This window comes from Chiloscyllium punctatum, chromosome 30 (genome assembly GCF_047496795.1).
Source record: "Chiloscyllium punctatum isolate Juve2018m chromosome 30, sChiPun1.3, whole genome shotgun sequence".
Lineage (NCBI taxonomy): Eukaryota > Metazoa > Chordata > Chondrichthyes > Orectolobiformes > Hemiscylliidae > Chiloscyllium > Chiloscyllium punctatum.
This window is the reverse complement of record NC_092768.1, coordinates 27,660,040-27,681,160: the sequence shown is the minus strand read 5'-3', so window position 1 is coordinate 27,681,160 and position 21,121 is coordinate 27,660,040. Positions and strand designations below refer to the sequence as shown.

Genomic DNA, 21,121 nt, shown 5'->3' with positions numbered 1-21,121 from the left:
CTTTATCTCCCTTTACTCCCTCTTAAAATGTACCAGGCTGCATATTGGCTCAATGGTTAGCCCTGTTGCTTCACAGTGCCTGGGAATGGGTTTGATTCTAGCTTCAGGCAATGAAATGGAGTTTACATATTCTCCCAGTGTCTGCAGCGGGTTTCCTCCAGTTACTCCGGGTTCCTCTCACAGTCCAAAGATGTGCAGGTTAGGTGGGTTAGCCATACTAAATTGTCCTGCAGTGTCCAGGAATGCACAGGCAATGTGGATTAGCCATGATAAATGCAGGGTTACAGGGATAGCGTACAGGGGTGGGTCTGGGTCAGTATGGATTCCATGGGTCGAAGAACCTGCTTCCACACTGTACCGATTGTATGATTCTATACCATTTCCATTTCTCTACATTAAATTTCATCCATCTGCCCACATATCTATGTTCTCTTGAAGTCTGTCATTCTCATTTGCATAGTGCTTTCTAAAATTTGCACCAGCTTACTAGGGAGATGCATGCATTCACTTGGAGGAACTCAACAAGTGGAGAGTGTGCTTACCTTGTCGTACCAGCAGCGAATACTGAGCTGTCCACATAGGCAGTTACTAGAGGAGCAGTCGTCCAAGCAGGTGCAGTGCTGTAGAGGAAGTCATGATATGAGTGAGAGAAACAGCAAAGACCTGCATGCTCTGATGTCTTACAGTGAGAAAAGCAGAGATTAAAAACGGGATAAAATATTTGACTCAAAAAATGAACTCTGTTTATCTCTCTCTGTGGATGGTGCTATTTTCTCTAGCACTTTCTGGTTTTATCTCAGATCGCCAGCAACTGCAGTGCTTTGCTTTTATTTGTGAGTGTGAGAAACAGAAAGAGACAGACAGACAGACAGAGAAAAAGAGAGAGAGAGAGAGAGAGAGAGACAGACAGAGAAAGAGAGAGAGAGAGAGACAGACAGAGAAAGAGAGAGAGAGAGAGAGAGAGAGAGAGACAGACAGAGAAAGAGAGAGAGAGAGAGACAGACAGAGAAAGCGAGAGAGAGAGAGAGAGAGAGAGACAGACAGAGAAAGCGAGAGAGAGAGAGAGAGAGAGAGACAGACAGAGAAAGCGAGAGAGAGAGAGAGAGAGAGAGAGAGAGAGAGAGAGAGAGAGAGAGAGAGAGAGAGAGAGAGAGAGAGAGAGAGAGAGACAGACAGAGAAAGAGAGAGAGAGAGAGACAGGCATTTACAGGAATACAGCAAATATACTGAAGGTGAGATCAGGTGGGAACTGGGATATCTGCTTGTATTTCATCAAACTGAGAAACTAGATATAATAAAGGGGTCACACATCTGAAACATCACTCCACATTTAACCTGGACAAAATGGAGAAACTAGAGTTCTTCTCTCATTTTAGTAGAGAAGTGATTTTGACAGAACTACACAAAGCAGCTTGCCAGGTAGCTTTTGCAGGGCAAAACGACAATCTTCAAAACGTGAAACGCAGAGATTAAAAACAGGACTAAAATTCTTGATTCGAAACATGAACTCTGGAGCAAGTACCTGGAGATGTGTGATGTTTCTGTCAATGTTCATCGTGGACGTCTCACAGTTCTCAGAGATGTATTTGTAATCCTCCGGGGAGGTTTCAGCATCCACTGCATTCACACAAGGTATTGGGACATTTTCATAACCTCTGGCAATGTCCCTGGGAAAGACAGTGATCCAGATATAGTCAGCTCTAGCTTCATTTTTGCTTGAATTGAGACTCAAACTTTGTGCACGTATGTTGAGAGGTGTACAGCACAGAAACAGACCCTTTGGTCCAACTCATCCACACTGACTAGATATCCTAAATAGATATCTTAAATTCAGTATTCCAAAAGTGACGTAAACAATATTCTAAATCTTCTAATATCTTAAGTTGGAGCTTCTTTATTCTGAGACTATGTCCTCTTACCCCCAGACTGCCCCGAGGGATAACATCATCTCAGTATTTATTGCAGCAAACCCTCATGAATTCTATATATTTCAATAAACTCACCTCTCATTCTTCTAAACTCCATTGAATACAGTGCCAACCTGTTTAGCCTTTGCCTATAAGGCAATCCCTTCCTACCAGGGATCACGGTAGCAAACCTCTGAACTCCCTCCAATCTTTCCCTACGTAAGGGAAGGGGGAGAAAGAGAAAAGGAGGGTGGGAAGGGGAAACAGCAGGGTGAGAGAGAGCGAGAGCGAGCGTGAGCGCAAGCAAGCATGAGCGCGAGAGAGCAAGCGAGAGAGTGAAAAAATATAGGTGGGGAGAGTGGGAAAGAGAGAGAGAGAGGGATGGGGGATGCTGGGCACTTCTTAACCATTTACAATTCCAGGGTCAATTTCTGCAATCTCACCTTGTCATCTAACCCTTGGAGCTCTGGTAAATCTCTGTGCACTCGTTCCAAGGTCAATATGTCCTTTCTGCAGGTGTGCTGCCAAGAAATGTGTACTGTACTCTGAATGTAATCCGAACAGTATTTTGTTTAACTGTTGTAACAACAGTACCTTTTCACAATTTATTTCTTTAGGTAGTAAGGCTGATGTGCAATTAGCCTAATTATTTTGTACCCGACTACTACACCTTTGCCATCTCTCTACACAAACCTCCGTATCTCTTTATGTCTTTGTCTCTCTTTGATTGTGTCTCCATTTAAGTAAAAGGTCTGACCTACTGTTTTAACTTTGGTCCAAAGATGAAGGAGCTCACACTGTCTGTGCTGAAATCCATCTGTCACTCACTTGTTCCATTCACATCTTGTTGTGAATTTAAGGTACTGAATGTTCTTGTGACCTTTCTTTCCAAGAGAAAGGATGATCAAACCACAGGCTGATGGTTGGGGGGGGGGGGGGGGGGGGGTGGTGGTGGTGGTGCTGCAGTTGTAAAACAGTGAAGGCAATTCCCATCCAGCTCCAACAGACACGTCACATTTCGCAGAACGACACAAAGCAGCTTACCAGGCAGGTTTTGCAGGGCCAAACAACAACAGAGTTTCGGTTGCAGCTCACCTCTAGCTCTCTTCATTTGCTCGACAAAAACTGGCAACAAAAATTGTTTGAGATTGCAACACAAAATGTATGCTGATGCCCCTCAGTGCAGAGCTGAGGAAATGCAGCATTGACAGAGGGTGGGACGTTAAAACCAGGATGTGTGTCTCCACTCAGTTTGGCAGTGATCCAAGAAGGGAGGGGAATAAGACACTTCAGCCGGAGCTCGTCTGCTCCTTCAGCTTCTTTTCTTTTCCCCCTCCTGTTTTCTTCCTGCTCTTCTTTCTTCTCGGTGATGTCCTGGGCTCCCAGCGTCAGTGCAGACTCGGACTCTCGGCCCCAGTGTGGACCCACTGAGGTGTCCTGTTGGCCTGGTGCAGTGATTGTTTGGCCAAAGTGAGCCTCAGCGTGGAATTATAGCCTTGAGGTGAAGCCCGCGACAGTCTGGAGTCAAAGCCCAGCGCAGATTGGAGGCTCGGTCTGAACTTTTTATTTCTCCATTTTCTAATTTATTCCTACGATCTGTCTTGCTGGACTTTCTATTTCTTTATTTTCTATCCCCCACCTCTCCCAACCAAGAACTTGTGCTAAACAATCTGTACCTAGTTACCCTCTATCTTTGATGGTGCCCTAAGTGGCGACTTGCAAACTTTTCACTGTACTCATTTGTAGACAATTCAATTTAATTCAATTCAGTAGGAAAGCTCCCACATTGGCACCATTTGGAGAAAGAACAGTTGATATTTATCACTGCACCTACATGAAACAGGGAGCCTTTGGTCATTGTAATTATGTTGCTGCTTCAGGAGCTGAGAATGCAAATAAGCTGAGGATGATGCCCCATGACCACCAGACCGGAGGAAACCAGGCAGCTGCATTTCAGAGAAAGAGTATGTTAAATAACTTGTTCTGTAACTGCCAGTCATTAAGGAAAGCTCTTAGAGAATCTCAAGTAAACTGAACCCTCATCACTCGCCAATCCAGTAAGGATTGCGTTCAGCAAAACAACACAAGAGTAGGCTCTCTTGTGGTGCAGTGGTAGTGTCCTTACCCCTGGACTGGGAGGCCTGGGTTCAAGACCCACCTGCTCGAGAAGTGTGTCCAATACCATCTCAACAGTGTGGTTAGAAAAACAGGTTAAATTAGAAGGAAAAATATAAAACAAGAGTACAACAATCATCTCATTGCTGTTTGCTCCCTTGGCAGAAATTTGGCTGCTACGTTTCCTATATGACAGGTTTCCTATATGACATATGAATGGCTTATTTGAAAATCTTGGCAACAACCAATGATTGGAGAAAGGATATTTTCAGTTTTTGACCCTTACAGGTTTAGGCTCGCTTTCAAAAGACCATTGGTTTTTGGATCTTTTCAGTTTTCAGACGTGCAGGTAAAGGCCACCCAACCTGCACCACACTTCGAACATACTTTGTTGACTGCAATGTGCATTCAGATGTTCTTGCTATCTTAACTTACAAAACGCTAAGAGGAACCAGCGTGGACGAAATGTCAGACTGGACCAAGCCAAGGACAGAGTTAAGGTACAATGCAGTATGGAACTGAAGGGACAGCACAGTGGCGAGTACTGCTGCCTCACAGCACCAGGGATCCAGCCTTGGGTGACTGTCTGTGTAGAGTTTACACGTTATCCCGGTGTCTGCGCGGGTTTCTTCCGGGTGCTCTGGTGTACTCCCAGTCCTAATATTTGCAGGTTAGGTGTAATGGGGAACGCCGCGTACAGGGGCAGGGGATGGGTCTGGGTGGGATGTTCTTCTGAGGATTGGTGTGGACTTGATGGGCTGAACAGTCTGCTTCGACACTGAAGGGATTCTCCGAGTCTACACCAAATAGAACAGCATTCTCAGTAACATTGCTCCTTTCAGTTTTCCAGCTTTCTTGAATTGCTGCAACAAGGCCAACTTCCAGTTCCCATCGAGAAATCTCACTTACAGAATTGTGGGGAATTTGGAGTGCGTTACCTAAGAGAGTGATGGAGGCAGATTCCATAAGACCATAAGGCATAGGAACAGAAATTAGATCATTCAGCCCATTGAATGGTGGAGTAGATTCTATCGGGCTGCTAAGTTTCTCAACCCCATTCTCCTGCTTTCTCCCTGTCACTCTTGATCCCCTTGACAATCAAAACTAATCTATCTTAGTCTTAAATATACTCAATACCTGGTCTCCGCAGCCTTCTGTGATAGTGAATTCCATAGATTCACCACTCTCTGGTCCAAGAAGTTTCTCCTTATCTCCTTTCTATAAGGTGCCCTCGGGTCCTTGTCTCTCCTACCAATGGAAACATCTTACCAACATCACTGTCCATTCAATATTCTGTAAGTTTCAATTAGATCCCCCCCCTCATCCTTCTAAACTCCATCGAGTATAGACCTAGAGTCCTCAAACATCCTCATATGTTAAGCTTTTCATTTCTGGGACCATTCTCATGAAGACAGCATGATGTCTATTTGAAAGAGATGAAGTTAGGAGGTCTATGGAGATAGGGCTGGAGAGTGAGACTAGCTAAGTAATTGTATAGGGTGTTGGTAATGACACAATGGGTCAAATGGTCGCTGTCTGTCCTGTAAAATTCAATGATTCTATGATACCATTATATCAGGTCATTTGGCTCCAAATAATCTTTGCTTTTTAAAATAATTCATTGGTCGGGAAATGGCAATGTCTCTGGTAAGGTGTTGCCCATCCTCGACTATCCTCAAGGAGCTGGTGAGCTGCCATCTTGAACTGCCATTTAGCATCTAAGTGCACCCATTGCACTGTTAAGCAGAGAGCTCCAAGACTTTGACCTAGCAACAGTGAAGTAAGCTACGTTATTTAAATGGCTGGTCAAGTTCAGTTTCTGATCAATGGTAACCCCCGGATGTCGATAGTAGGGGATCATCAGTGGTGGTGATGTCATTGACTATCAAGGCATGCTCATTCAATTTTTTCTGGTCAGAGCTGACCATTGTGTGGCGCAAATATTATCTGCCACTTGTCATATCAACACAGACTGCTTCAGCATCTGAGGAGTTGCGAATGGTACTAACATTACACAATCATTGATGAACATCCTTACTTCTGACCACGTGGTGGAGGAGAATTGATAAATGAAACAGCTGATCTGAGGACACTACTACCCTGAAGAACTCCTGCAATGATGCCCTGCGACTAACATGACTGACCTCCAACAATCATAACCTTCCTTTGAGCTAGGTATTACTCCAACCCAGATCCTGTTATCTCCCGTTTTGCTGGATGCAACAATCTCTCTAAATACTGTCTGAATGTCAACTGTAGTCACTCTCACTTCCCCTCTGGAATTTGACTCTTTTGTCCACTGTCAGACCAGTTTGTAAACGAGGTCTGAGCCTGGTAGAACCCAAACTGAGAATCAGGGAGCAGATTACTAAGCCAGAAATTAATAGATTTTTGTATACTAACGGAATGAGGGGAAACTTGCAATAGTGTCATAAGAGAAAGTGAGGACTGCAGATGCTGGAGATCAGAGCTGAAAAATGTGTTGCTGGAAAAGCGCAGCAGGTCAGGCAGCATCGACGTTTCGGGCATAAGCCCTTCTTCAGGAATGAGGAGGGTGTGCCAAGCAAGCCAAGATAAAAGATAGGGAGGGGCGTTGGGAATGCGATAGGTGGAAGGAGGTTAAAGGTGAGGGTAATAGGCCAGAGAGGGGTTGGGGGCAGAGATGTCGGGAAGATGATTACAGGTCAAGAAGGCGATGCTGAGTCCGAGGGTTGGGACTCAGAAAAGGTGGGGGAGGGGAAATGAGGAAGCTGGAGAAATCTGCATTCATCCCTTGTGGTTGGAGGGTTCCTAGGCAGAAGATGAGACGCTCTTCCTCCAGGTGTCGTGTTGCCATGGTCTGGCGATGGAGGCAGCCAAGGACCTGCATGTCCTTGGCGGAGTGAGAGGGGAAGTTAAAGTCTTCAGCTACGAGCCGGTTGGGTTAGTTGGTGCGGGTGTCCCAGAGGCGTTCTCCGAAATGTTCTGCAAGTAGGTGGCCTGTCTCCCCAATGTATAGGAGGCCACATCAGGTGCAGCGGATGCAGTAAATGATGTGTGTGGAGGTGACGAATTTGTGACGGATATGAAAGGATCCCTTGGGGCCTTGGAGGGAAGTGAGGGGGGAGGTGTGAGCACAAGTTTTGCATTTCTTGCGGTAGCAGGGGTAGGTGCCGGGAGTGGAAGTTGGGTTGGTGGAGGGTGTGGACCTGACGAGGGAGTCGCGGAGGGAGTGGTCTTTCCGGAATGCTGATAGGGGAGGGGAGGGGAGGGAAATATATCCTTGGCGGTGGGGTCTGTTTGGAGGTGGCGGAAATGACGAAGGATGATCCGAGGTATCTGGAAGTTGGTGGCATGGTAGGTGAGGACCAGTGGGGTTCTGTCCTGGTGGCGATTGGAGGGGCGGGGTTCAAGGGCAGAGGAGCGGGAAGTGGAGGAGTTGTGGTGGAGAGCATCATCAACCACGTCTGAGGGGAAATTGCGGTCTTTGAAGAAGGAGGCCATCTGGGTTGTTTGGTATTGGAATTGGTCCTCTTGGGAGCAGATGCGGTGGAGGCAAAGGAATTGGGAATATGGGATGGCGTTTTTACAGGGGGCAGGGTGGGAGGAGGTGTAATCTAGGTAGCTGTGGAAGTCAGTTGGTTTATAATAAATGTCTGTGTTGAGTCGGTCGTCCGAGATAGAAATGGAGAGGTCTAGGAAGGGGAGGGAGACGGTCCAGGTAAATTTGAGGTCGGGGTGGGAAGGTGTTAGTAAACCAGGAGTAGAGTTAAGGTAGTTAATCAGACTCAAAGAGCATGATGCCCTACTCAAGTTCCTATGGCTAATGGCATACATGATTGTACCATCCATCACTTTTCTGGCAATAGGGAGCAGACTGATAGGATGGCAAATGGCCAGGTTGGATTTATCCTGCCTTTTTGTTAGAGAGGGCATGACTGACAACATTTCACATTGTTGGATAGATGCCACTGTTACAGCTGTACTGGATTAGCTTGGCTAGGGTGCAGCAATCCCAGCTCATATGCTGGAAATGCTGTCACACAGTCTAACAGGCAGTGCCTTCGGACATTTGATAGAACATGGTATGAATTGAGCTTGCTGGAGACTGCGGTATCTGTGATACTGACGACCTGAGGTGGGTGAGATGGATCATCCCGCCATTGACATTTCTGGCTGAAGAAAAAAATGCATTCTTTCACCAAAGTCATCGATGTGAAAGATAATTAAAAGGGGTCCTCGTATTTTTACCATGGAGGATAACCTTCTATTTGTCTTCAACCTTACTCTTCACTTGCTATATTTTCTAACCTTGCTTTGCTATTTGTTTCCAGAACTCCTAATTTTTCACATGAGACTACTGTGTGGCAGGTCATCAGAGAAAGGTCATTATAAATTTGCCCCATAGGAATAGGCTGTGCTCCTTACCTCTATCCAAACACAAAGGTTTAGCACAGAAACCAGCTCACCTACTGATTATCTTTTCCGTGCGAACTGCTCGATTCAAGATGCCTTGTTTCAGCCTCTTGTTGAGCTGCAGGGCGAACCAGACCTGAGAATTCATGATGCAGCAATCCAGAGGGCTATCTCCCTCACGATTCTTCACCTCGATGTCCGCTCCACGGGACAGAAACAGTCTGCAATACAAGAACTCAGTGAGGGAGCTTCTCTCATTCTTTTCTTGCCCAATATTTATCCCACGTTTCACCTGCCTAGCAAGAAGATGTCTACCTCTGCCTTAGAAGTATCCAATGACCTTCTCAGGTAGCAAGTTGCAAAGTTGCACAATCCTCAGGAGGGAAAACAATAATATTCTCCTCATTTGTGTCTTTAAAGGGTAATGCCTAACTTTTAAACAGTGCCTCCTAGTCGGGGATTCACCCAGAAGAAGATAGATTCTTTCCACATCCAGCTTATTCACATCATTCAGGATCTTACATAATCCAATCCGGAATCTTCAAAACTCCACCAGAAACAAGCCTAGCCTGTGCAACCTACTCTCACAAGACAACCTACTACACATTCCAGTTATCAACCTAGCGAACCTTTGCTGAGACACCTCTAATGCATTTACATCCTTCCTTAAATAAGGAGACTAAAGCTTTACACAGTATTCAAAAGAGACAGCATTGTTCAGGCCCTCTAACTCAAACATAACATAACTTTATGCATGATGACTCCTGTAATAAAGAATAGCGCCCTGTTAGCTTTCTTGAGTAAGGCATTGCCCATTTAAGACAGATGGGGAGGTTTTTCTTTCTCTCAGTGGGTTGTGAAGCTGTGGGATTCTTTACTGTGGAGGCTGGGTCAGTTAGTGCATTTCGAGACTCTTGCATTTCTAACCAAAGGAATCAAGGATTAGGGGAAAAGGCAGGAAAGTGGAAGCTAGGATTATTAAGATCAACCACAATCTCACTGAATGGTGGAGTGGACTCATTGGGCCAAATGTTTAGATCAGAGTGGTGCTGGAAAAGCACAGCAGGTCAGGCAGTATCCGAGGAGCAGGAAAACCTCATTGGGCCAAATGGCCTCCTGCGTCTTTGACGTTTTATGGTCTTGATTATCCTGTGGTGTACTTGCATACTAACCTTTTGAGACACATGCACCAGAACACCTAAACACCTTTGCTCTTCAGAACCTTTAAGTAATTTAATAAAGACACAAAGACTGTCCAGCCCCTTAAGCCTGTTCTAGCATTCATGTTTTTCTCCAGGGCACTGGCATAAATGAGTTCAAATCCCACCATGGTAGGTGAAGGAGTTTAAATCAGGTTAATAAATTTACAAAAAAATGCCAGTCTCAATGATGGTGACCATGAAATTGTCAACGATTGTAGGAAATCCTTTAGAGAAGTAAATCTGTATTAGGTCTAGCCCACATGACAGTCTTACTCCAGCTCCTACTTCATAGACCTAGATCGGAAAGATGTTGTGAAATTTGAAAGGGTTCAGAAAGGATTTACAAAGATGTTGCCAAGGTTGGAGGATTTTGAGCTATAGGGAGAGGCTGAACAGGCTGGGGCTGTTTTCCCTGGAGCGTCAGAGGCTGAGGGGTGACCTCCTAGAAGTTTACAAAATTATGAGGGGCATGGATAGGATAAGTAGGCAAAGTTTTTTCCCTGGGGTCAGGGAGTCCAGAACTAGATGGCATAGGTTTAGGGTGAGAGGGAAAAGATATAAAAGACACTGAAGGGGCAACTTTTTCACACAGAGGGTGGTACGGGTATGGAATGAGCTGTCAGAGGAAGTGGTGGAGGCTTGCACAATTGCAACATTTAAGAGGCATTTGGATGGGTATATGAACAGGAAGGGTTGGGAGGCACATGGGCTAGGTGCTGGCAGGCAGGACTAGATTGGGTTGGGATATCTGGTCGGCATTGACGGGTAGGACCGAAGGGTCTGTTTCCATGCTGTACATCTCTGACTCTCAAATGCCATCTGAACTGAAACAGCAAGCCAATATGCTCATGGGAAATTAGGGACTGGCAACAAATCTTGCTATGGATGCTTACACCTCATGAACAAATAAAGAAACTGCTTACTAGATTTAGCTCTTAACCAGAGGAAGCATACTTGACTTCATCTACTTTATGTACCTTTGCCTAATACCATAGAAAAATCATATTTATGGTCAATGTAAATTTGAGGAGCAGCATCTCAATTTTGGATTTAACACTGAGTTCAACAATATCAATCATGAACTTTGTACTCCGTTTTGCTAATTTTGTTTTCAGACAGAACTGTCCATTATTCTACCATTCTAACACGTAATCTGGACCAATGCATTGTTCCTTTCCTACAGTTACTGCCTTTTGATCCATAAAATCTTTGGTATTTAATTAAAGCCCCACGCTCTAATGTGTCCTGGACCTTCCCTTTAGTTACGTCTGACCATCCCCCACCATCCACTTTTCAACTAAGGAGGTGGAGGGGTGACCTTCTGGAGGTTTATAAAATAATGAGGGGAATAGATAGGGTTAATGGTAGGTCTCTTTTCCATTGGGTAGGGGATTTCAAGACTCGGGGCATATTTTTAAAAAAAGGTGAGAGAAGATTATAAAGAGACATAAGGGGCAATTTTTTTTTAAAACAGCAATTGGTTCTTGTGTGGAGCAAACTTCCGGAGGAAGTAGTTGATGCGGGCACTATAACAATGTTTTACAAGATATCTGGATGACTACATAAATTAGAAATATTTGGAGGAATATGGGCCAAGCACAGGCAGGTAGGGCTAGTTTTTTTTGGGATTAAGGTGGGCATGGATTCGTTGGACCAAAGAGTCTGTTCCCATGCTGTTTGACTCTTTAACTATATAAATGTCCATCACATTACTGTCTCTATAATAAAAACTCTCTAAACAAACTGCTGGAGAAACTCAGCAAGTCTGGCAGCATCTGTGGAGAGATGCTGCCACAGATACTGCCAGACCTGCTGAGATTCTCCATCACTTTCTGTTTTTATTTCAGGTTTCCGGCGTCCACAGTATTTTGCTTCTTAATTTGGATTAATAAGATCGTAAAATTTTTATTTGACCTCCAGCATTAAAGTTTTTTTTTTAATGAGATTGTACCAGACTTAATCTAACCTTTGTGTGAAGAATTACTTTCTGACATCACCCCTAAAGATTCCCTGATTCAGAATGGATAATTTCTCCCCATCTATCCTGCAATCCCTTTCATCACCTTAAATGCTTCAATTAGATTTTTTATATGAGAATGTTTGTACATCTTGAAATGTACCTGGTAATCTGTGTGCTTTTATGTATGTCTTGATTTACCCGTTCATGGGGACTGGGTGTTTTGATAGCAAGCTGAGGGGGTACTTAGTGCTCATCACTAATTGCCCTTGAGAATGTGCTTGTGAGCCACCTTCTTGAAGTGCTGTCGTTCACCTGGTGTAGGTTCACTCACAGTGCTGTTAGGAAGGGAGTTCAAGGATCTTAACATTTCTTCCGGCTGGTAGAGGTCACAGATTGGATAGAGCTACTGAGGAAGTAATAAATCTTCAACAGCATGAAACGTCACTAATCGTGTCCCCACTAATCATCAAGCATCTATCTATTCAAATCTTATTTTCCAATACTTGTTACTCCTGTAGCCTGATATGCTACGGCATTTAAAGTACTTGTCTATATACCAGTTAGATGTCATGAGGGTTCCCACCTCCATCATCCTTTTATGCAGTCAAGCCTGCCTTCAGTAATTGCTGCAGTACATCTTAATATTGAGGGACACAGTGATGCAGCAATTGAGTGAGTGACAACCGAAGGTGGTCAGTGGGGTGTTAGTTAAATGGGCTGCTTCTTCCTGAGTGGTGTCAAGCCTCTTGAGTCTTGTTGGAGCAGTACCCGTCTAAGAGAAAGTGAGATGCTGGAGAGTCAGAGTTGAAAAATATGCCGCTGGCAAAGCACAGGTCAGGTAGTATCCGAGGAGCAGGAGAGTCGACGTCTCGGGCATAAGTCCTTCATCAGGAATTCTGAAATGTCAACTCTCCTACCCAGATGCTGCCTGATCTGCGGTGCTTTTCCACCTGCCATACCTTTTGACTCTGTACCTATCTAGCTAAATGTTGAGTAGTCCAGCCCATTGTTGACTTGTAGATGGTGGTCAGGGGGTGAATTACTTGCTGCAAAACTCTTAATTCTGACCTGCCCTTGTAGTCCCGAAGTATTTTTATGGCTGTTCAGTTCAGGTTCCGTTAAGTGGGTGCGCGCGCGCAGGTGCGTGTGCAGGCACGTGTATGCATGTCTGTATGTGTTCATGTGCCTGTACACAAATACTAGGATGTAGTCTCTAATCTGGACTGGCACATTGTCTAATTTTACTGTAGATGGGTTGTACTGATCCCTAGTGGTGCACTTCAGAATTGCAGCAGTGCAGTTCCTGACCCAAATTAACCTTATTCCACTTCTGACCCTCTCTTCAAACTCTTTGGGGTGCTGAATAAAAAAAATCACAAAGAAAAAATCCTTCTGAGAAAACAGGTTATAAATTACATCTTAAGCTGCATGATTCACCCCATCTGCCACCGACAATATTCACTCCTTTCACCCCAAACATCCAGGCGTTGCACAATCTTCAGGATGTCCTGTCACAATCACCAAAGTTCCTTAAGACAGCACCTTCCAAACACAGGAACTCTAGCACTTAAAACGACAAGGGCAGAAAATTCATGACTTCAACACCACCTGCAAATTGTTCTCCAGCCTACATACCATCTATGGAAATTCACCAATGTCACTGGGTCAGAATCCTGGAACTTCCCCAAGTGCTACCCATCCCCAAGGCTTGCTGCAGTTCAAGAAGAAACCTTGTCCATCACCTTCCCAGAGGCAAAAAGAGATGGGCATCACCTGTGCAGCGATGTCCGCATATCATTGCTGATGAACTACTTGAAAACGTAAACAGAGTATCCAGGGAGAGGTGTATGACCAGCTCCTAGTGCAGGTGGTGATGTTGTTGGAACAGGAAGACTGCGTATGTGCAAAATAAGAACAAAATTAAAAGGATAAACAGTGCCTCGAAAGGAGCAACATTGGACAAAGGCCTCAAATGTTGGAAGGTCCTGCAGCTTTATCAAGAGGTAAAGTAGAGAGGTGAGAGATGTTTAGCGAGGGAATTACAGATCTTAGGCTGACGGTTTTGTTGCCAGTGGTGGCACCACTGACACTGACAATGCACAATAGGCAAGAATCAGCAAAGTAAGATACCTTGGAGGGCCATAGATATTGTGAAGACAGTGAAGGGCAAGGTTATGAAGAGAACTGAAAGCAATGATGATCATTTTAAAATCAAGGTAGTGCTGAAAAAGAAAGACAATACAAGTCAGCAAGTACAGGCAGTTACAGGGAAAATGGGCTGGTTGAGAGTTAGGAGTTGGGTGACAGGTTTTTGGATTAAGGTTCGGATGAGGATGAACAGTCAAGTCTAAAATAGCTGTGCGACAGCCAGTTTATGGAACAGCAATGTATCCGATACAGCCACTAACACTTCACATCGCAAGTTCAGACATGCCATTCAAAGCAGATAGATACTTACATGACACAATCATAGAAGTTCTCCCGAGCTGCGATGTGTAGCGGGGTGTCTCCATGCATGTTCACTGCGTGTAGATCACACCTGGCATTCAGAAGTACCTCGGCAATGTCGGAGGAGCCAGCAAAGGCTGCCCAGTGTAAACAGATGTTCTCCTCCTAACCATGAAGAGGGCAACACAGCAGTTATACACGGGTCAGATGCGAGCACAGTTCAGACATGAGGAAAAGATCAGTCCCGAAAAAGAGAGTGAAGACAGTCCTTTGGTGGGTTTAATTAGATTAGATTAGATTCAGCCCAACAAGTCCACACCGCCCCGCCGAAGCGCAACCCACCCATACCCCTACATCTACCCCTTACCTAACACTACGGGCAATTTAGCATGGCCAATTCACCTGACCAATTCACCTGACCTGCACATCTTTTGGACTGTGGGAGGAAACCGGAGCACCCAGAGGAAACCCACGCAGACATGGGGAGAATGTGCAAACTCCACACAGTCAGTCGCCTGAGGTGGGAATTGAATCCGGGTCTCTGGCACTGTGAGGCAGCAGTGCTAACCACTGTGCCACCATGCCGCCCACTAGGTTAGATTGTAGGTTAGATAGAAACTTTATCATACTGATACAGGCCATTCGGCCCAGCAACTTACAATACCAACTGCAAAAGTTGACAGGCAGAGACTCAATTATATTTTAAAAATTAGAATACAGATGAACATTGTACAAAACTATGTACTTTAATTATTGCTGCAAAGAGAGATAAGTTGCCAAAGCTTTTTGTTTTGCACTCATTCGGTCAAAAGCAGGAATTCCAAATTTTAAACAACTGCAATTTACACACTCCAGGAAAAGGCTGATGATTGTTTCGCAATTGACTCCGATTGTGAGTTATAGGGATTGTCATGGAGAAACCAATAGGGAACTACAGGTTCCCCAAGCTCCTGGGTAATTCTAAATACCCAAAGCTTAAACAAATTCCTTTTATCTTGCAGACATGGGGCTTTGAATTGATGATAGGGGACTTCCTTCAAATGTAAATGAGCTTAACTGATTAGCCTTTGCGTGAATTAGATTGACTGATTATCTTAAATTGGTTGTTAGGATACTAAAAGCGAGTGCTGACCAATTTCCAAGTCACGTCTGACAGTAGATGTTCTGTTTTGGGTTTTGCAAGTGCAGGCTGGTTCAGTATTCCTGCCAGTTATAAACAACTGAAGGGATATCCTGTTTTCACCCAAGTTCCCATTTTGAACCTCATAGGCCTCATGTGCATGCTGTCCTAACATATCTTTGGGTAGTCATGGAGTTTCATGGAGACTTGTTGAGCTGTCTATACTGCTGAGATCACAGACCTGTGAGATTAAAGAGATCCAGGACAGGGTGAAAGGGTGTACATTTGTTTTAAAATGGTTTCTCATTTTCTCTTCACAAGGTGAAACTTCAGCCCAAAATAGCAATGTTGGGTTCAGAGCTTTGTGTCAGTGTATATACGCATCTTTGTGGGATTAGTGGGGTGGAGGGGGGGGGGGGGGGGGGGCTGTACCTCCTCTGGTATACACTGATCAACCACAACCCACCTGACAAATGGCTGACTGAATGGAAAGGAATGCTGATTTCACTATCCTATGTGAATATTATTCACCACGGACCTCAAAATGGACTAAGATCAGAGTTGGCTCCTCAGAAAGCCAGGCCCAAACAGGATTCCCTCAGTTCCCCTGAGGGGAAGATAGACTCAGGTGAAATTCAGCTCTGTGATTGCATTGACAGTCATTGTAATCTGTCTCACCTGTGATATTTGCTGGTATCGGTTTAAAAAGAAACAAGATTACTCCTCAATGGAAGGAAGTGTGAAGACTGACATGCATAATCCTTAGCTTTGCCCTTACATGGAGAGAATTTCAACCTGTTCCAACATGACTTTTGGTACCGTTTGCTTAAAGCCAATACTGTAGAAAACAGGCCTTAAGACATACCTTGTGACTGGGAATCAGATTCACTTTGTCTCAGGGAAAGAAAGGTGTTGGCCCCGTTAATTTTCATGAGAATGAGCTGCTGAGATATATCACGTTTGATTTTTACACTGCACCCTATTATCTCTTCCCCCACCCGTCACCAACACCTCCCTCTGCTACAGCAACAAGGACTCCAGAGGTTTACTCACATTGTCCTTCAAGGCGACATTGGCCCCTCGTCCTAGGAGCAGTTTGATGATTTCAATGTGCTTGTGTTCTGCTGCCCATATAACCGGAGTCCAACCACCACTGTCCTATAAGGAGAGACAGGGAAAAAAAAAGAGAAAATCACATTGACTAATAGCACTTAAAAACCCAGCTTAGTCATATTGTATGGAAAGGATCAGGCTGAATACAGAATCTGGACAGTTGTAACTTTAAACACAGGAAAAGTATCTGGCTGCACAACAAATGAAACAAATTTATCCCTAACACATTCCTATGAGTTAAAAAGTGGGGCAAATGTTCCTCCAACTCTCTTCCATAATAAGTACTGGGTCAATTTATTCTATTAAACCCAAATTTCGCATATTAATGATAAAAGGTAGTAGCTTAAACACAAATACACTTTTCAGGGCAAATCAGATTGTGCATATTCCATGTCTTTCAAAGCAAGAGTATCTCATTATTTCCTGAAAGTCAGAAGGCAATTTATCTTCCACCTTCCTGAATCCACCCTGCAGGGGTCAATATCCCCTCAACATCCAGTATCATTCCTATGTGAGTAGGGGTAAATTAAGACAGGATTAGATGATGAACTTAGCACATTCTGGCACAATTAGTTCTGAAGGAGGGCCACCGGACCCAAAACGTTAACACTGCTTTCTCTCTACAGACGCTGCCAGATCTGCTGAGTTTTTCCAGAAATGTCTGTGTGTGTTTCTGGCACAATCATGTTTGTATTACCACACAGAGCTCACGGGGAACTTGATCAAATCACCCATTTAGGAAAAAACTCTTCATTATTACATTTCAACTCAAAACATGAACTGCTTTAGTACATTCAGAAGTCTTGAATCAAGAGTGTTAAATTTTCAAAATTATATCACATATTCTTCCATGGGATGAGGGCATTGTTGGCTGGGCCAATGTTTGTTGCCCATTCTTGAGACGGTGGTGGTGAGCGGTCTTCTTCAACTGCGACAGTCCATGTGAGATAAACCCACAATGCCATTAGAGAAACATAGAACAATACAGCGAAGAACAGGCCCTTCGGCCCTTGATGTAACATTGGAAACACTTCCAGAATTTTGACAGTGACAGTGAAGGGACTGTAAGATAATTCCAAGTCAGAATGATGCATAAATTGGAGGGAATCTTACAGGTGGTGTTCCTTCTGCATTTATCTTCTGCTATTCCTAATATGTGCTGATTTGGAAGGCACTACCTATGAAGACTTGGTGAGTTACAGCAGTGTACCCTATAGACGGTACACATTGCTGCTATTATGCTTTGCTGGAGGCAGTGAATGTTGAAGGGTGTTGGATGAGGTACCAAACAAGGTGATCATCCTTGAGGGTTGTTATGCTTACACCCATCCAGGCAAATGCAGACTGTTCCATCAGATGGAATTGGTGGGGGGAATCTTGTTGCTATGCTTCATGCTCCTATTCAAAAAGACTAGCATTCCGCATGTTTTATTCAGAACTCCCTCAATTACACCTCCCACCTTTAATGACTTAAGTACCACTATACCCAACTCACCCTACTCCTTTTGGAGTGTTCCCTTTATTTTATGTTGCCTGTGTTCTTCCTACCCGCGCACTCTAAAAATGGATTCTACGGTTTAAAGCAGTTAGCACAGGATTAGATTGAAATGCATACACCCTCATCCATGTCCACTGCCCCTACTTACATAGGTAACAACTCACCTGTGTGTTTAAATCCACTTGTCCAGTAGCTAGCAGGAAATGCACCATTTGGACACTCCCATTCTTAGCAGCATGGTGTAGGCAAGTGGAGGCATCTAATTCCTAAGAGGCAAATGACAGCATACCTCACCACAGGGACCTTCCAGCCTGTTTTACATCCAACAGAACATTCACAAAACATGGTTGTAGTTGCTGACGGGCAGGAGAAACACACCAACCAGGGCAGAACAAGATCTCATGCACAACACCATAGAATAAAAAGAGCAGGAGCAGGTCATTCAGCCATTTTCAGCCTGCTCTGCCATTCAATATGATCATTAATCCAGAGATCCAGGCAGTTTTCTGGGAATCTGGATTCAAATCCTGCCATAGCAGATGGTGGAAGTTGAATTCAATAATAATCTGGAAATAAGAGTCTAACAATGTCCATGAAAACTTTGCTGATCATCAGGGAAAAATCCATCTGGTTCATTTAGGAAAAGAAATCTCCCACCCCTACTTGGTCTGGCCTACATGTGACCAAACACTACCAGCGATGTGACTGACTCTTAACTGCCCTCTGAGCAATGACTGCCCAACCAGTGACACCTACATCTATGAATAAACTTTTTTAAAAAATCTGTTTCTGCTTTCACCCATACCTTTTAGCTCGAAGAACTAGATCTTCTCAAACAATAAATGCTTAGGTCTCAAATGCTTTCTGCGGCAGTTAATTCCACAGGCGTACTCCTCTTTGGGTGAAGAAATTTATCCTCATCCCTCAGCCAAAAGAATACATTAATCCAGATGTTCCCCACAAGGGCAGGGACGGGAGGCTCTCTCAGTGGCTGTTAAGTGAGAGACTTTCAGCTGTCCTTTCAAATTCTTCCTGTCACGGAGCAGAAACTCCCAAGTTGTCATGAACTCAACTTACGATTTCCAGAAACTTGTCATAGAGTCTTAGAGCATGGAAACAGACCCTTTGGTCCAACCAGTCCACGCCATTGTTAATTTCAAACTAGACCAGTGTTGCCTGCCTGCTCCTGATCCATATGCCTCCAAACCTTGTATTCACGCAACTGTCTTTTGTAAGTTGTAATTGTACCCACACTCACTACTTCCTCAAGATCATACAACACCTGAACCACCCTCTGTGTAAAACATTTGCCCTTCATGTCTTTTTAAAAAAAAACTTCTCTCATCTTAAAAATATGCCCCGTAGACTTGAAATCCCCCATCCTAGGGAAAAGACACCTATCATTAACCCTCTGTACCCATGATTTTATAAACCTTCATATGCTCTAGTAAAACAAGTCCTAGCCTATCCAGCCTCTCCTTATTACTCAAACCTTCCATACCTGGTAAATCTCTTCTGAACCCTCTCTAGCTTAAATAATATCCTTCCTATAAATGGGTGACCAGAACTGGACACGGTATTCCAGAAAAGGCCTCACCAACATCCTGTACAACATCACTTCCTAACTCCTCTCCTCAAAGGACTGAGCAACACAGTGCTTTGAGAACTAACTGTGGTATGGTACCTAGGTGTGGTCACTGCATCTCAGCCAGGAAATGGCAGCTTTAGCAAGAGTGAACAAAGATTTATGACCAGAGGCTTCAGAGGTGTGAATAGACCAGAGAGGCTGCGGTCTTCAGGTTGGGAGAAGGTTCGATAGGTGCATTCAAAATCAAAAAGGATCTGGACAAAGATAGATTGGAAGAATCCATTGCCAATTGAGTAAATATTGAAAACCAGAGATCACTGACTTAGGGTAATTGGTAAAACAAATGAAGTTGCAGGAGGAAAAAAATCTCATGCAGTGAGCGATTAGGATCTGGAACGCACTAACCCGAGAGCACAATGAAGGCAAGTTCAATTGAGACATTTGTAAGTGAACTGTATAATCACCTGAGGAAAAGTATTTACCGGGCTACAACGAAAGGGCAAAATGGCGGCACTTGTTGAAACTGTTCTTGCAGAGACCTATCACAAACAAGACAGGCTGAATGACCTCCTCCTGAATCATTACAATTCTATGACTTTGCTTGATTCCCCAACAGTAGGGTGTTATAATCTCTGATGCACAGGACCCCTTGTGCACATCCCCACCCCAAAATACTAATGACAATAATTACCAAGGCAACTCCAGTCATTAATAACACTCGTTCATCCAACAAAACGTGGTTAAACTCTCAAGGCTTAACTACTGAGATGGGATATTATAGAACGTGAAATTTTCGTAAAACTTGCAGCACAATTTTGATGGGCTGAATGGATAAATTCTGAACTGTGCCATTCTGTACCCTTTCAATCCATTTCGGCAGGATGCAGTCATCTCAATTAGGTCGTGGAATGAGAGTGCCCAACCCCAATTGCCTTTCAGCATTCTTGAATTGCTGCAATCCATGTGGTGCAGGTTATCAAAACGTGATGTACTGAAAGGTACGTGTGTGTGATCAGAATAGTACAATGGAATTTGCACTAAAACAAAGTAGTCCAGAAACTTTAAAAAAAACAAAAAACAAAGAACGCTGATGTTGAAAATCATAAACAAAAATCAGAAATTGCTGGAAAACCTCAGCAGGTCTGGCAGTACCTATGGAGAGAAAGCAGAGTTAGCGTTTTCTAGTCCAGTGCTCTGAGGGAGGGCCAGAGCTGCTGAGTTTTCCCAGCAATTTCTGTTTTTGAGTCCAGAAACTATTTGGGAACATTCTTCTCACCACATCTTGGGCAAATAGTTACCTTGTGGAAGACGCATGCCCCATGCTTGGCCAGTAATTTGACAACATCATAATGGTTGTTCATGATGGCTTCCATTAATGGAGTCCTCTGGAGCTTGTCACATACGTCAACAGTTGCACCAGCCTAACAGGAAGGACAGAAAGAAGCCAATCTTACATACCCCTGTCTTAAACAGATTTATTAGACAGGAAATACCAATTTAGGAAGCTTGGGGTCACAATGTTCTGGAATGGTCACCTCTCCAGTTGCAATCAGCCACTTCCACAAGTAGAGTTGAGAAAGCACATCTCCAATTTCAATTGCACCATCACTGGCAGCTGTGCTTTTAGCCAAAGCTTTGAAATTCCCTGTCTAACCCTCTCTATCGACTTCCTCAGCCTGCTCCTTTAGGAGGCTCAAGTCCTCTCTCTATTACCAAGTTGTTGATCACCTGTTCTCATATTACCTGCTGCCAGCTGGCGCTCATCTATTTGCTGA

At 44.1% G+C, this 21,121-nt stretch overlaps 1 protein-coding gene across 3 annotated transcripts in view; it reads right to left on the bottom strand.

Annotated features, from left to right (window-relative positions):
* The window catches only part of LOC140455342 (histone-lysine N-methyltransferase EHMT2-like), a 91,180-nt gene that overhangs the window by 14,574 nt on the left and 55,485 nt on the right, over positions 1–21,121 (bottom strand). For 2 of the 3 annotated variants that reach the window (XM_072550121.1, XM_072550122.1), the window contains exons 21-28: positions 20,645–20,767; positions 19,811–19,885; positions 17,923–18,024; positions 16,201–16,305; positions 14,038–14,192; positions 8,471–8,638; positions 1,523–1,667; positions 543–620 (exon numbers count right to left, since the gene is read on the bottom strand). In XM_072550121.1, the coding sequence (XP_072406222.1) occupies positions 543–620; positions 1,523–1,667; positions 8,471–8,638; positions 14,038–14,192; positions 16,201–16,305; positions 17,923–18,024; positions 19,811–19,885; positions 20,645–20,767 (951 nt within the window). The remainder of the gene's footprint in view (positions 1–542; positions 621–1,522; positions 1,668–8,470; positions 8,639–14,037; positions 14,193–16,200; positions 16,306–17,922; positions 18,025–19,810; positions 19,886–20,644; positions 20,768–21,121) is intronic. The other variant, XM_072550124.1, reaches the window with a different exon arrangement.